Consider the following 16,413-nt stretch of genomic DNA (forward strand, 5'->3'; position numbering starts at 1 on the left):
CGAAATGGCTAGCGCCATATGTCAAGTTGAACACTCAGAAGCGAAAGCAAGCCAAGAACAAGTTCGAGGAGAACTTCTATAAACTAATGGTGAACAGCGCATTTGGGAAAACGTGTGAGGGGAAACGCAATCGCATAAAAGTAAAACTCGCTCGAAGTGAAGAAGAGACACTGAAATGGACCAGCGCTCCACAGATGAAGTCGTTCAAAATCATTGATGAGAACTTGGCAACGATAAGCTTGAATCAGACTGAAATAGAGTGGGACAAACCAACTATCGTAGGTGCTTGCATCTTAGATCTTTCGAAGAAATTCATGTACGACTTCCACTACAATACAATAAAGAAACACTTCAATTGTAAACTACTGTACTCGGACACGGACTCGTTTGTTTATGAAATTTTCTCAAACGACTTCTTCGCAGACTTGAAGCGGAAAACCACAGTGAAGGACCTTTTCGATTTCTCAAACTTTCCAACTAATCACGAGATGTACGATCAAAGCAACGCAAGGGTGACACTAAAATTTAAAGATGAGATGGGAGGCAAGATGATTTCTGAGTTTGTGGGGTTGAAGCCGAAGCTGTATTCCATCAAACTGGCAGATGGTTAGTCAACTTTTTTTTCCAAAACCTAAAAAAAGTCAAGAAAACAACAAAAAGCAGAATGAGTAAAGAAAAACCGGATAAAAAGTATGAAAAAGTGACCTAGGATTAAATTTCCAAAAAACGAAAAAAAAGTGAAAAACAAAACTAGAATGCACGAACTTCTATTTTAGGTCTTGCAAAGCAGTCAGCGAAAGGTGTGACGCTAGACGCCAGGCGCATGATGACACATGAATTATACAAACAGGTTCTCACAGGAGGAGAAACTGTTTGACTTATCAACACCAGAATTGCATCGAGCAAACACCAATCAATGACAGTTGTGTGCAACAAGAAGTCACTCTCGGGATACGATGACAAGCGGTATATTTTAAACGACAAGATCACAACCCTACCATTTGGCCATCACGCTCTGCGCGAGGAAATGTTCATGCGTAACGTAGTACAGGATCCAGATTGGGGTTCGAGTGATGAGGAAGAAACTGTTGTACACGTTGCTGAGTCGTTAACGCCAGAAAGTCAACTACCAACTCAATACACAGGCCCCCTAATGTCAGCAGAAGTCTGGTCTCCGCCTGATCCCGGTCTCAACCAGCGTGTTTACAGTGACGATGAGCTTGAAGCGGACATTGAAGATTTTGCAAATCTGACTGAACAAGTGATTGAGGACGAAATTGAAAGATGTTCCTTTATAGACGATCAGGCTGCTGAATCAGGTTCGTCTCGTAGTCTTCTAGACCTAAGACCCGTATCCCCCATTCATGTTTCTATTAGCTCTTCAACACAAGAGCAACCTATCAACAATCCCGGACCCTCAAAACGGACGAAAAAGTGCGCAAAACGAACGCTGGAGCTGATATCAGACAAAGAATCTATCAGCGTAGATAGAATAAAGAAATGGAGAGTAGTACAAATTGACACTGATAGTGATGACAATTAATTTCTGTGAAAGAACTCTGCTTTAGTTTTCATGACTTGTTTTGTTTTCCCCGTTTGATGGAAATAAAAAATCTTTCCAACTCGAGTTATAGAAAAATTGTACTGTATAAGTCTTTTAAAAGGTCCCGCATAGGCAGCTGATCAATTTATATCTAAGTCATTTTTATCCTCAGTACCTTCAATCCATAGTATAAGTCTTTTAAAAGCTCCCATACTAGTAGCTGATCAATTTAAAAGCTCCCATACTAGTAGCTGATCAATTAATAACTAAGTCTTTTTTAACCTCAGTGCCTTCAATCCATAGTATAAGTCTTTTAAAAGCTCCCCCATAAGCAGCTGATCAATTAATAACTAAGTCATTTTTGTCCTCAGTACCTTCAATCCATAGTATAAGTCTTTTAAAAGCTCCCCCATAAGCAGCTGATCAATTAATAACTAAGTCATTTTTGTCCTCAGTACCTTCAATCCATAGTATAAGTCTTTTAAAAGCTCCCATATAAGCAGTTGATCAATTAATAACTAAGTCATTTTTATCCTCAGTGCCTTCAATCTATAGTATAAGTCTTTTAAAAGCTCCCATATAAGCAGTTGATCAATTTATATCTAAGTCATTTTTGTCCTCAGTACCTTCAATCCATAGTATAGGTCTTTTAAAAGCTCCCATATAAGCAGTTGATCAATTAATAAGTAAGTCATTTTTGTCCTTAGTACCTTCAATCCATAGTATAAGTCTTTTGAAAGCTCCCATATAAGCAGTTGATCAATTTATATCTAAGTCATTTTTATCCTCCGGTACCTTCAATCCATAGTATAAGTCTTTTAAAAGCTCCCATATAAGCAGTTGATCAATTAATAACTAAGTCATTTTTATCCTCAGTCCCTTCAATCCATAGTATAAGTCTTTTAAAAGCTCCCCCATAAGCAGTTGATCAATTTATATCTGAGTCATTTTTGTCCTCAGTACCTTCAATCCATAGTATAAGTCTTTTAAAAGCTCCCATACTAGTAGCTGATCAATTAATAACTAAGTCTTTTTTAACCTCAGTGCCTTCAATCCATAGTATAAGTCTTTTAAAAGCTCCCCCATAAGCAGCTGATCAATTAATAACTAAGTCATTTTTATCCTCAGTGCCTCCAATCCATAGTATAAGTCTTTTAAAAGCTCCCATAGCAGTTGATCAATTTATATCTAAGTCATTTTTATCCTCAGTACCTTCAATCCATAGTATAAGTCTTTTAAAAGCTCCCATATAAGCAGTTGATCAATTTATATCTAAGTCATTTTCATCCTCAGTACCTTCAATCCATTGTATAAGTCTTTTTAAAGCTCCCATATAAGCAGTTGATCAATTTATATCTAAGTCATTTTTATCCTCAGTACCTTCAATCCATTGTATAAGTCTTTTAAAAGCTCCCATATAAGCAGTTGATCAATTTGTATCTAAGTCATTTTTATCCTCAGTACCTTCAATCCATAGTATAAGTCTTTTAAAAGCTCCCATATAAGCAGTTGATCACTTATTATCTCAGTCTTTTTTGTCCTCAGTACCTTCAATCCATAGTATAAATCTTTTAGAAGTTCCCATATAAGCAGTTGATCAATTTATATCTAAGTCATTTTTATCCTCAGTACCTTCAATCCATAGTATATGTTTTTTAAAAGCTCCCATATAAGCAGTTGATCACTTATTATCTCAGTCTTTTTTGTCCTCAGTACCTTCAATCCATAGTATAAATCTTTTAGAAGTTCCCATATAAGCAGTTGATCAATTTATATCTAAGTCATTTTTATCCTCAGTACCTTCAATCCATAGTATATGTTTTTTAAAAGCTCCCATATAAGCAGTTGATCAATTTATATCTAAGTCTTTTTTATCCTCAGTACCTTCAATCCATTGTTTAAGTCTTTTAAAAGCTCCCATATAAGCAGTTGATCACTTATTATCTCAGTCTTTTTTGTCCTCAGTACCTTCAATCCATAGTATAAATCTTTTAGAAGTTCCCATATAAGCAGTTGATCAATTTATATCTAAGTCATTTTTATCCTCAGTACCTTCAATCCATAGTATATGTTTTTTAAAAGCTCCCATATAAGCAGTTGATCAATTTATATCTAAGTCTTTTTTATCCTCAGTACCTTCAATCCATAGTATAAGTCTTTTAAAAGCTCCCATATAAGCAGTTGATCACTTATTATCTCAGTCTTTTTTGTCCTCAGTACCTTCAATCCATAGTATAAATCTTTTAGAAGTTCCCATATAAGCAGTTGATCAATTTATATCTAAGTCATTTTTATCCTCAGTACCTTCAATCCATAGTATATGTTTTTTTAAAGCTCCCATATAAGCAGTTGATCAATTTATATCTAAGTCTTTTTTATCCTCAGTACCTTCAATCCATAGTATAAGTCTTTTAAAAGCTCCCATATAAGCAGTTGATCAATTTATATCTAAGTCTTTTATCCTCAGTACCTTCAATCCATAGTATAAGTCTTTTAAAAGCTCCCATATAAGCAGTTGATCACTTATTATCTCAGTCTTTTTTGTCCTCAGTACCTTCAATCCATAGTATAAATCTTTTAGAAGTTCCCATATAAGCAGTTGATCAATTTATATCTAAGTCATTTTTATCCTCAGTACCTTCAATCCATAGTATATGTTTTTTAAAAGCTCCCATATAAGCAGTTGATCAATTTATATCTAAGTCTTTTTTATCCTCAGTACCTTCAATCCATTGTTTAATTCTTTTAAAAGCTCCCATATAAGCAGTTGATCAATTTATATCTAAGTCATTTTTATCCTCAGTACCTTCAATCCATTGTATAAGTCTTTTAAAAGCTCCCATACTAGTAGCTGATCAATTATTAACTAAGTCATTTTTGTCCTCAGTACCTTCAATCCATAGTATAAGTCTTTTAAAAGCTCCCATATAAGCAGTTGATCAATTTATATCTAAGTCATTTTCATCCTCAGTACCTTCAATCCATTGTATAAGTCTTTTAAAAGCTCCCATATAAGCAGTTGATCAATTTATATCTAAGTCATTTTTATCCTCAGTGCCTTCAATCCATTGTATAAGTCTTTTAAAAGCTCCCATATAAGCAGTTGATCAATTTGTATCTAAGTCATTTTTATCCTCAGTACCTTCAATCCATTGTATAAGTCTTTTAAAAGCTCCCATATAAGCAGTTGATCAATTTGTATCTAAGTCATTTTTATCCTCAGTACCTTCAATCCATTGTATAAGTCTTTTAAAAGCTCCCATACTAGTAGCTGATCAATTAAAGTCTTTTTTAACCTCAGTACCTTCAATCCATAGTATAAGTCTTTTAAAAGCTCCCATATAAGCAGTTGATCAATTTATATCTAAGTCTTTTTTATCCTCAGTACCTTCAATCCATAGTATAAGTCTTTTAAAAGCTCCCATATAAGCAGTTGATCACTTATTATCTCAGTCTTTTTTGTCCTCAGTACCTTCAATCCATAGTATAAGTCTTAGAAGTTCCCATATAAGCAGTTGATCAATTTATATCTAAGTCATTTTTATCCTCAGTACCTTCAATCCATAGTATATGTTTTTTAAAAGCTCCCATATAAGCGGTTGATCACTTTATATCTATGTCTTTTTTATCCTCAGTACCTTCAATCCATTGTTTAAGTCTTTTAAAAGCTCCCATATAAGCAGTTGATCAATTTATATCTAAGTCATTTTTATCCTCAGTACCTTCAATCCATTGTATAAGTCTTTTAAAAGCTCCCATACTAGTAGCTGATCAATTAATAACTAAGTCTTTTTTAACCTCAGTACCTTCAATCCATAGTATAAGTCTTTTAAAAGTTCCCATATAAGCAGTTGATCAATTATTAACTAAGTCATTTTTGTCCTCAGTACCTTCAATCCATAGTATAAGTCTTTTAAAAGCTCCCATATAAGCAGTTGATCAATTTATATCTAAGTCATTTTCATCCTCAGTACCTTCAATCCATTGTATAAGTCTTTTAAAAGCTCCCATATAAGCAGTTGATCAATTTATATCTAAGTCATTTTTGTCCTCAGTACCTTCAATCCATAGTATAAGTCTTTTAAAAGCTCCCATATAAGCAGTTGATCAATTATTAACTAAGTCATTTTTGTCCTCAGTACCTTCAATCCATAGTATAAGTCTTTTAAAAGCTCCCATATAAGCAGTTGATCAATTTATATCTAAGTCATTTTCATCCTCAGTACCTTCAATCCATTGTATAAGTCTTTTAAAAGCTCCCATATAAGCAGTTGATCAATTTATATCTAAGTCATTTTTATCCTCAGTACCTTCAATCCATTGTATAAGTCTTTTAAAAGCTCCCATATAAGCAGTTGATCAATTTGTATCTAAGTCATTTTTATCCTCAGTACCTTCAATCCATTGTATAAGTCTTTTAAAAGCTCCCATATAAGCAGTTGATCAATTTGTATCTAAGTCATTTTTATCCTCAGTACCTTCAATCCATTGTATAAGTCTTTTAAAAGCTCCCATACTAGTAGCTGATCAATTAAAGTCTTTTTTAACCTCAGTACCTTCAATCCATAGTATAAGTCTTTTAAAAGCTCCTATATAAGCAGTTGATCAATTTATATCTAAGTCTTTTTGATCCTCAGTACCTTCAATCCATAGTATAAGTCTTTTAAAAGCTCCCATATAAGCAGTTGATCACTTATTATCTCAGTCTTTTTTGTCCTCAGTACCTTCAATCCATAGTATAAGTCTTTTAGAAGTTCCCATATAAGCAGTTGATCAATTTATATCTAAGTCATTTTTATCCTCAGTACCTTCAATCCATAGTATATGTTTTTTAAAAGCTCCCATATAAGCAGTTGATCACTTTATATCTATGTCTTTTTTATCCTCAGTACCTTCAATCCATTGTTTAAATCTTTTAAAAGCTCCCATATAAGCAGTTGATCAATTTATATCTAAGTCATTTTTATCCTCAGTACCTTCAATCCATTGTATAAGTCTTTTAAAAGCTCCCATACTAGTAGCTGATCAATTAATAACTAAGTCTTTTTTAACCTCAGTACCTTCAATCCATAGTATAAGTCTTTTAAAAGTTCCCATATAAGCAGTTGATCAATTATTAACTAAGTCATTTTTGTCCTCAGTACCTTCAATCCATAGTATAAGTCTTTTAAAAGCTCCCATATAAGCAGTTGATCACTTATTATCTAAGTCTTTTTTGTCCTCAGTGCCCTCAATCCATAGTATAAGCGTTTAAAAAGCTTCCGCGCTATCAGATGGTAATGAAAAAAGTAGCTGATGTTTATTGCCAACCAAAAATTCCTCTTTGTCTCGAAAAAATTAGGAACATGTTCATAGTTACCTCCGTAGATCATCTGTGTCGATTGTAGCAATCTGTCATAATCTACCCTACAACTGGTCTAAGTGTCTAAGTGAACTCAGTGAGTGTTTGTGAATGGTGGTGCGTGTTAAAAGTTTGTGAACTGGTGCCGTCTAATTTTCGCAATGGGGTTTCTTTAAACCAGCAAGGTCCGCTTCTCAATCATTGGGGTTGCCAAAGTTAAGAACGCAAGGAGTTTACTGGCGTCAAGCGAGTACAGTTCCTGCTACTCTTCAGACTGTTTATCTCAAGACTTTACTCCAGACAAGATATTAAAATTAATTCCTAATATATATAGAATTTATCAACAAACAAAATATAAAGGTGAGCAACATCGGAAATTGGCGATGAACTAAAATGCCATGAGACAAAGAGGAGAGTTTTGAAATAAAAAACCCAAAAAAACTAGTCAAAAAGATGTAAAACTTAAAAGGACTAACTGAATTATTCCTTTTTTGCAGTCCGTTTCCAACTTGCTCTCCTCGTTGCTCTCCACCTTGCTCTCCGCTTTGCACTCCCTTTTGCTGTCCACACTACTTTGTTCGGCCACAAAAATGTCAGCAATACCCTTAATATGTACAAGTTAAAACCCGCTTGGGTATCCACTAGGTAGCTTAGGATCCAATACACAAGTTTTTTTCACCATTTCTCTTGATATGTACAAGATAAAACTCGCTTAGGTATCCACTAGGTAGCTTAGGATCCAATAAACAAGTTGTTTTTCACCAATACCCTTGATATGTACAAGTTAAAACTCGCTTAGGTATCCACTAGGTAGCTTAGGATCCAATACACAAGTTTTTTTCACCAATACCATTGATAGTTACAAGTTAAAACTCGCTTAGGTATCCACTAGGTAGCTTAGGATCCAATACACAAGTTATTTTTCTCCAATACCCTTGATATGTACGAGTTAAAACTCGCTTAGGTATCCAGTAGGTAGCTTAGGATCCAATACACAAGTTATTTTTCACCAATACTCTTGATATGTACAAGCCAAAACTCGCTTAGGTATCCACTAGGTAGCTTAGGATCCAATACACAAGTTATTTTTCAATAATACCATTGATAGGTAAAAGTTAAAACTCGCTTAGGTATCCACTAGGTAGCTTAGGATCCAACACACAAGTTATTTTTCACCAATACTCTTGATATGTACAAGTTAAAACTCGCTTAGGTAACCAGCGGATAGCTTAGGATCCAATACACAAGTTGTTTTTCACCATTTCTCTTGATATGTACAAGTTAAAACTCGGTTAGGTATCCACTAGGTAGCTTAGGATCCAATACACACGTTATTTTTCGCCAATACTCTTGATATATACAAGTTAAAACTCGCTTAGGTATCCACTAGGTAGCTTAGGATCCAATACACACGTTATTTTTTACCAATACTCTTGATATAAACAAGTTAAAACTCGCTTAGGTATCCACTAGGTAGCTTAGGATCCAACACACAAGTTAATTTCCACCAATACTCTTGGTATGTACAAGTTAAAAATCGCTTAGGTATCCACTAGGTAGTTTAGGATCCAACACACAAGTTATTTTTCACCAATACTCTTGATATGTACAAGTTAAAACTCGCTTAGGTATCCACTAGGTAGCTTAGGATCCAATACACAAGTTATTTTTCACCATTTCTCTTGATATGTACAAGTTAAAACTCGCTTAGGTATCCACTAGGTAGCTTAGGATCCAATACACAAGTTTTTTCACCATTTCTCTTAATATGTACAAGTTAAAACTCGCTTAGGTATCCACTAGGTAGCTTAGGATCCAATACACAAGTTTTTTTTCACCATTTCTCTTGATATGTACAAGTTAAAACTCGCTTAGGTATCCACTAGGTAGCTTAGGATCCAACACACAAGTTATTTTTCACCAATACTCTTGATATGTACAAGTTAAAACTCGCTTAGGTAACCAGCGGATAGCTTAGGATCCAATACACAAGTTATTTTTCACCAATACCCTTGATATGTACAAGTTAAAACTCGCTTAGGTATCCACTAGGTAGCTTAGGATCCAATACACAAGTTATTTTTCACCAATACCATTGATGTCTACAAGTTAAAACTCGCTTAGGTACCGCTTGGGTAGCTTAGGTATCAATACACAAGTTCTTTTTAGTTATTACCTCTTATTTTTCACAATACTTAGATCAATGCATAAGATGCTTGTCGGCAAATGGTTTATTTTGACAAAAAATACTTTCCGCAAAAACACTTTAACAATAGTTTTTCTTAATAGGAACAAAATTCAAAGAGTACATACAGAAAAGCATCAGTCTACAAATTGCAAGGCAATCAAATAGAGAAGCAAGCTACAATAAATGTTTCAGTTTTGAAAGTTAGAAACAGTACTTAGCGAGGACTCTCTGCTCTGTTTTTTCTTCTTTTTTCTCTTTTTTTGAGGTTGAGAAGGTGGTGCCAAAACAGACCTTTCCCGATTACTGTTTGTTGTCATATTTTCACTGTCTATCTGCTCCGTGTTTTCATCCGAAATAACAATCAAAATCTCGATTTCGTTTGACTGTAAAGTTGTTGTCTCACCGTTAGTACTTTTAGCATCGGACAGAATAATGAGTTCAACAACATCGCTGTCAACCTCATTTGAAAATGCAGCTCTGTCATCGGCTTTAGTCGCAAACTCCGTTTCGAGATGTTCAATTTCTTGTAGCTCAATTGTAGAAATGTTCAAGGGTTCATCGCCCACCGTAGATGTATCTTGATCAGAGTACTGAGCCAAACAATAATCGCAGTAGTAAGAATCCAGATCATTCACGCTCAGGTTCTGACATTGTTCCATTTTGAAACTAGGAAAATTGTTGGACTTTAATTACATCGGTTCAACTACTTCTGTACAGAAAAAGAGCACGAAAAATTGTTTCTTGCCAAATGTTAGAAACTTTGTACTTTAAATGTGTAGTTTCAATTGTGTTGTGTTGCGATAGTTCAAGGATTCTCTAAATAATTCCAAATCTTGGTCAATTTAATCTAGAGAGTTTGAAAAGTCCACCAATTTAACCAAATTTTGCTCAAATCAACCAACGCGAAGCAAATTATGAATAAAAACTTAACAAACGTCTATAATAGCATTCAAAATTGTAGGTAGCAAGCGCAGGTTAAAGATTTTTCAAAAAGGTCATTTAAAGTTCGAAGCTTAGATCTGGTAAACAACCTGCTCGAAATTAACAAACATTTAATTGAGCAAACAAACTGATAAGTAGAGAAGGAAAAGTTAAATAATTTTGTCAAGCAAATTAAGATGATTCAAAGCTCGAAATTTATGTCTAGTAAACAATTTACTCGGAAAAACTAGACAAAATTGTCGGGAAAGGTAGTCAGAATCAGAATAGAGAATACGTTACACGTACCAGACAAGTGCTGAGCCACAATACGAACCAACGTTTATGGGAGAACTTATCCGCCGCTTGCATTTATTTACAGCTAAATCAGCATTTCGTAGCCGAATGAGTAGTCTATTTGTTGTTATAAACCAGCTCATACAACAGCGAGAAAACAGCTCATACAGCAACAGTTATAAACCAGCTCATACAGCAACGAGAAAACAATAGATAATTCGTACCTAGACAGTGAATGTTTAAATAAGCAAGCAAACTCGCAACAATGACTAGACAGGAGTGGAAAGCGAAGCGATCAAGAATTTAAAGTATGTGCACCAAAAAAGTCGAAGGTCGCAAAGCCGAAAAATAAAAATTATGTCAACTTTTGAAAATTAATAATCCGTGTTTGCTTTAAAATCATTTCAAAAAATTTTTGATATTTTGAACTTTCGGCCAAAAATGAGGGGGCCGTTTTTTTACCGTGCGTGACCCCCCCCCCCCCCGTGGTGTGCTACTAGTCATTTACTTATACTACTTTAAACAATAATATTGAATTAAGTAAAAATAAACTCAGCACCAGAAGGGACAGGCAACGAGGCCGTCAGGCCAGCAAAAAAACCTGCCCTAAGAGAATTTTGAATAATATTGATCATTTAAAGACATTTAAATTAAATACAACAATTTACTGCAGATGAAAAAAAAATCCTAACGTTGCATATAAACAAATTAAGTTTATGACAATTTAATCTTGCATCAAGAAAATAATAATATCTCACGGCAAAAAGACACTTGGCAAACATATTCTAAGACTTGTTTCAAGTACATTTAAACATAAAAAAAAATTCAGTAAAAAAATTAAAATATATCTGCAAATGCGACATCAACTAAGAGGAAAAAAATACAAGTATTCATACACACTTTTATTTTCACTAAAATAAGACCCGGTAACCACGACTTTCTCATCGCATATCTGGACCATAAACGGCATTTAAAATTCTTCTAAATAACCAGAAACAGAAAAATTTGAATAATTCCATTTTTGCTGAAAAATTTTCTAAGTATTTATCCAAAAAATCGACAAAAAATGCCATTTTCTCGGATTCCAGAGGTCGTACGAGGCTCATATCTGGGCATAAAAAAGCGATGTTAAAAAAAATTGGTGCCAGCCCCACCCCCTCAGGGGCAGGAAGCTGGCACCAAAAAATGTTTTCCAAGAAAAACCCAAAAATCACAAAGTCGCACCCCAGCAACGCACACTTTTTGAAAATATAACTGATTTTATAATTTCCAAAGCAAGCTAAGTGGTCAAACCAGCAACACAGCGAGAGAAAAGGTATTATTATTATTTCAAGAATGCTGAAAACAACAAAGAAGCAACAAAATTAGAAGCCAACCGCTGGCCAGTCGTTTGAAACCAATTTGCCCCATGTTAATATGCTTTGAAGCATTCTTTGTCTCATGGCGTGCGGTTTGTGGTCCTGGGTTAATGCAAGCGTCTTTTGCTAGTGTATGAGGTACTCCTGCCCTTGCTCTTTGAGTTGAGCATACTATTTGAAGCTGGTGATTATTTAGTAGTTTGGGTCATGTACTAGAATGGAAAGACCATTATAGCATCCTCTCTCATGTTTGAGAATGGGTTGTCGTTTGCAGGTTTTGAGGATGACTACGTACTAGAGGACATAGAGGTGGCACTGAGTGACCATGTAAACAAGTGCCTCAAAGCAAACTTTGGAGCTGCGTGGGACTCCCTGGCAACAGACTCACAGGAGGTGGAGGAGACGTTCGCACTCTCTTCTGTCTCCACTGTTCCCGAAGCTGTGGCCAATATTGTGTCATTCATGGGCATGCAGGTATGTGGGAACTGCGCGTCGGTAACAGTGAAGTTTCAGGCAATGAAAGAAATTGAGTATAATCATCATTGGTCTATCCAAGAACTGAATAAGAGTACTTGGCTATCCGTTATGAATGTCTGGGTTTAAACTCGTCTGATCATCTGATTTTTCGAGTGACTTTTTCACGCTATTAGTGTTGCTTGATATTAATTGCTCCGGTTTCGGAAAAAACACCTTATTTTGAACTTGAAAACGCCTCAACGGAAATAAACCCCCTTGGAAAAAACTATTTGACTCAAAGAAATGTGCATTTGGCGCATTTGTCTTGCTCTCGCTGCCCGCGAGACTTGATACGAAACTATCACAACCGCACAATTATCATGACGAATGTTTAATTTTAACATAAGGTTTTCCTTCCGTGGAGATGTATATCATAGACTCTATCTGCTCTCTCTCTCTCTCTCTCTCTCAATCACAATTTCAAATAGCTGAACTCAATTGTCGGCAGTTTACCATTAAAAGTCGAATGAAAAAAGCTCCAAAATGGCTTACATTTTAACCGTATATCCCTATTTTTTTTGTCTATAATAAGCTCTCCTGTCATTATTCTGATCCCCTTGGAGATATTATAGCCCCTTCCACTGCTCCTGATGAGGCAGGCTTAAGCTGACGCCCCACCGTATGTCGTATGAGAGCGCTATTTGTCCGACGTGAGTCAGTTTAGTTTTAGTGGTTGAGAAAGTAAAAGTTCTGTTATCCTGTAAGTTAAATTTGTTCAGGCTTGTGAGCGTAGTGACCGTGTGCCAGAGGGCAAGACTAACAGCCACACACTCTTTCTCTCTGGAGTGTTCCGAGGGGGCACTGAGGTGCTGGTGAAAGTCAAGTTTGCTCTAGTCGAAGGAGTCGCCATCAATGTTGTAGTGAGGAGCCAGGATCCCAACATTAGTGACGTCGTTGCATCCTCTGTTGGGTAGAACGATAGATGGATCTACAGTGAGCCTTGATCATCTCAACATTCATTGGTTTAAAGTGTCCACGAAAACAATGCAATCTCAAGCAGTTTTAAATTGTTGAACATATAACGTGACTATGATACATTTTCAGTGCTGATTTTGTTTACAAAAGTATTTAAAAAAGACCTGAAATCAACTATTGGTATTAGTGTATTATTGATGTGATATTCATGCCGTGTTTTGTATCTGAGGGCAACTAATGTTCATATAATTTTAGATCAATTTACTGTTTTTGAAAGTTTCTGAAGCAAACTATGAAGCTAGCTACAGTCATTGAAATTTTGTAGTTTGAGAAATACGAAATTTTGGTTGTATTCTTCGCTCAGCATGTTGCTCTTTGTCTTTACCTCTCAATTTATGTTTGTTAAAGAGCGCTGCTATATCAATATATTAAATATCTTATCTCCTTAAATGTAATATTGTAAATTAATGCTCAAAATGTGAATCTACGGAGTTCAGTCCTTTGTTGCAAATTTATGGCTGTACACTAAGTCATTAAATGTTGCGATTGTTGTACAGCACAAGAAATAACTTGAGCTAATGTGTTCACTTTTAATAAATTGATTCGCTGAGCAACAATTGAATATATTGGTGTAGATATCTACGTGTGTTTTGAACAGTTTAACCATAAGCCGCGTTTATTATTGCTTGAAAACGCGTAAAGAAACATAAGTATCATTTTTGTTGTCTTCGATATGCTACGTTACTTGATAGCTTCCCGCTTTTCAGAGATCAGTTGATTCAATTTAAGTTACGCAGAAATCACATTTCAAGCGCAGCTAAAGACCTCCGCGTCGCCCAAAAGTCCAAATCGTCGACGGAATCAGAAGACACTGTCAATCGTTAACCGAGAACAATTTGTTCCCAGAAAGTTGGGTTAAAAGATTTAATTGAGTTGATTTAAAGATGGTGAAGGTATTTGTGGGTAATTTGTCGGGCAGCAGCATAACGGAGCGCGAATTGCGAGAGACGTTCGAGCAGGTCGGCGCCGTGACCGACTGTGTCGTCATGGCCAGAGGCGGATTCGGGTTTGTTCACATGGAAAACAAAGAGGACGCAAACACTGCGATTAACACGCTCAACGGAACCGAAGTGTGCGGAACCAAGTTAAGCGTCGAAATGTCCCGACCGCGTAGAGGTAATACATATCTCTCCTTAAAATAGTATTTGACAGGTTTCAAAAATTAAAATTGAGAGAAATATTTTTGCACAGTAGCGTTTCGCTGCGCTAATGTTCGATCTGTATTAATTGCAGCTGTAGTTAACATTGAACACCTAGTCAATTTTTTGCGTCCATTTTAGGTTTTAACTTTAAATGTCACTGAGCTTGCGTTACTAGACATTTTTGCCAACCTTCTGATATCGTTTTCGCTGTTCGCCTTTTCGAACCGTTTTTGCGTTTTAGGCGATGATAGCGACGTCAAAATTTTCATCGGCAATCTTGACAAAGACAAAGTTACAAACAACGACTTGGAGTCGGCCTTTTCAAAGTACGGATCCGTGACGGAAGCGGTAGTCGTGGAGAAGTACGGCTTCGTTCACATGAGCTGCCGAGACGAGGCTAAGATTGCAATTGGGCGCTTGCACAAAACTAATATAAACGGGTGTTTAATCGACGTGGCCTTGTCTACCGGCGAGAACCGTCGTGGCGGTGGTGACCGTGGAGGGCGAGATCGCTACGGTGGTGGCGGCGGAGGTCGCGATTACGGTGGCCGATACGATCGCCGTGATGACCGCGGACGTCGCGACTCGTATTATGACGATTACCGTGGTGGAGGCGGCGGCTATGACAGAAGAGGTCCCCCACCAAGAGACAATTATTACCGAGATCGTTATGATTCTCGCGATGACCGATACGGACGTGGACCTCCGCCGCCTCCTCGGGGTCGAGATCCTTACTACGATCCCCGAGATTCCTATTATGCGCCCCCAAGTGGAAGAGATCCTTACGGCTACCCTCCTCCTAGAGACTCCTATGCCGACTATGATCGGGGTGCACCTCCTCGACGAGATGATTACCCGCCGCCAGCTCCGATGAGTAGCGATCCGTACTCCCGAAGAGACGATTACGGTCCTTCGCGCTCTGATGATTCGTACGGTCGCCGACCACCTCCAAAGCAGGAGAACTTCGCTGAAGATACCTACTCGTCGATGTCGCGAGCCGGTGGATCTGGAAGTCTGTACAACTCTTTGACTGCGTCGTCGTCCAGCGTAGGCGAGTATCCGGGCGAGAAGCGTCCGATGCCTCCAGGTAGTGGTGGAGGTAGTGGCTACCCTCCTCCGGCTAAACGCTCGTACGGTGGACAAGATCTGTTGGGATCCTACGGATATTAACCATGAAAGTGCAGCAACTTTAAGTGATAACATTCGAGTTTGAACTCATTTCGCCTTTTATATTCTAAGTTTGATTGCTCTTGGATTATCCAAGTAGACGCATTTTGATGGTTAGTAAAGTTGGTCTTCAAGTGTTAACTGTGTCATGTTTCTTTAATAGCTCTTTGGCCACATTTCGTTCAATTGACGTATTTAATCCTGTTTATTTCTGATAAAGACTACCAAAATATAGGGAAGTGAGCTATTTTTAACAAAAAAATCTGAGAAACGTAAATTAAAAGTTACCTTTAGGTAAAAGTTACTTTTTAGAACTCCATAAATCGAACATTATCTGCGTAAATCTTCAACGCGTGAAATTTCTGGTTAAGTGGACACATTGAGAGAGGCGATGTAGCAAAAAATGACGGGAGAGAATCAAACCCGGCTCAAAAGTATTAGAGAGGTGCAGTAACCACTGGGCTACATGGGATCGATTGTTCAATATCTCATGAAGGAGGAATTGTTGTCTTGGGAAGCAGGTCTTTGCGCGCGTCCGTGTGTGCGTGTGTGTGTGTGTGTGTGTGTGTGTGTGTGTGTGTGTGTGTGTGTGTGTGTGTGTGCGTGTGTTTGATTTTGTGTGTGTGTGAGTGCACTTGCGCGCGTGAGTATGGGTAAGCGAATTTGTGTGAGTATGGAAATGGGGCCTGCAGTGAAAAAGTTTCTGCTTTGCCTCTTTGAATGCGTTCAAGCAACGTTTCTAGCAATGCTTTCGATTCTGCTGGTAGCTAGTTTGTCTGTACATTTTTATCTGATGGTTTTTATCACCGATGTGACGTTTTGATAGCCTTTTCCGCCCTTTTGTAATTGCGCTTTTTCTTTCTGATTTCCCCACACATAAACATATGTGTATTTTTCATGTAAAAGTTGTACTTTTCTTCATTTTTATTTTTGAAAATTGTTTTGCTCTCAAATGACTTGAACGTCTT

At 36.9% G+C, this 16,413-nt stretch overlaps 2 protein-coding genes across 4 annotated transcripts in view; both read left to right on the top strand.

The window, feature by feature from the left end:
- Window positions 1-13,718, top strand: part of LOC142345847 (coatomer subunit gamma-2-like) — a 52,463-nt gene extending 38,745 nt beyond the window's left edge. For all 3 annotated transcript variants that reach the window (XM_075398257.1, XM_075398256.1, XM_075398258.1), the window contains 2 exons: window positions 11,920-12,119; window positions 12,881-13,718. In XM_075398257.1, coding sequence (XP_075254372.1) covers window positions 11,920-12,119; window positions 12,881-13,075 — 395 coding nt within the window. In that variant the 3' untranslated portion in view covers window positions 13,076-13,718. The remainder of the gene's footprint in view (window positions 1-11,919; window positions 12,120-12,880) is intronic.
- Window positions 13,719-13,858: 140 nt separating this feature from the next.
- Window positions 13,859-15,649, top strand: LOC142345848 (uncharacterized). Its single transcript, XM_075398259.1, has 2 exons — window positions 13,859-14,252; window positions 14,520-15,649. The coding sequence occupies exons 1-2, from the start codon at window positions 14,021-14,023 to the stop codon at window positions 15,446-15,448; spliced, it is 1,161 nt and encodes a 386-aa protein (XP_075254374.1). The 5' UTR covers window positions 13,859-14,020; the 3' UTR covers window positions 15,449-15,649.
- The last annotated feature ends 764 nt before the right edge of the window (window positions 15,650-16,413 follow it).

This window comes from Convolutriloba macropyga, chromosome 9 (genome assembly GCF_964194025.1).
Source record: "Convolutriloba macropyga chromosome 9, txConMacr16.3, whole genome shotgun sequence".
Taxonomy (NCBI): domain Eukaryota; kingdom Metazoa; phylum Xenacoelomorpha; order Acoela; family Convolutidae; genus Convolutriloba; species Convolutriloba macropyga.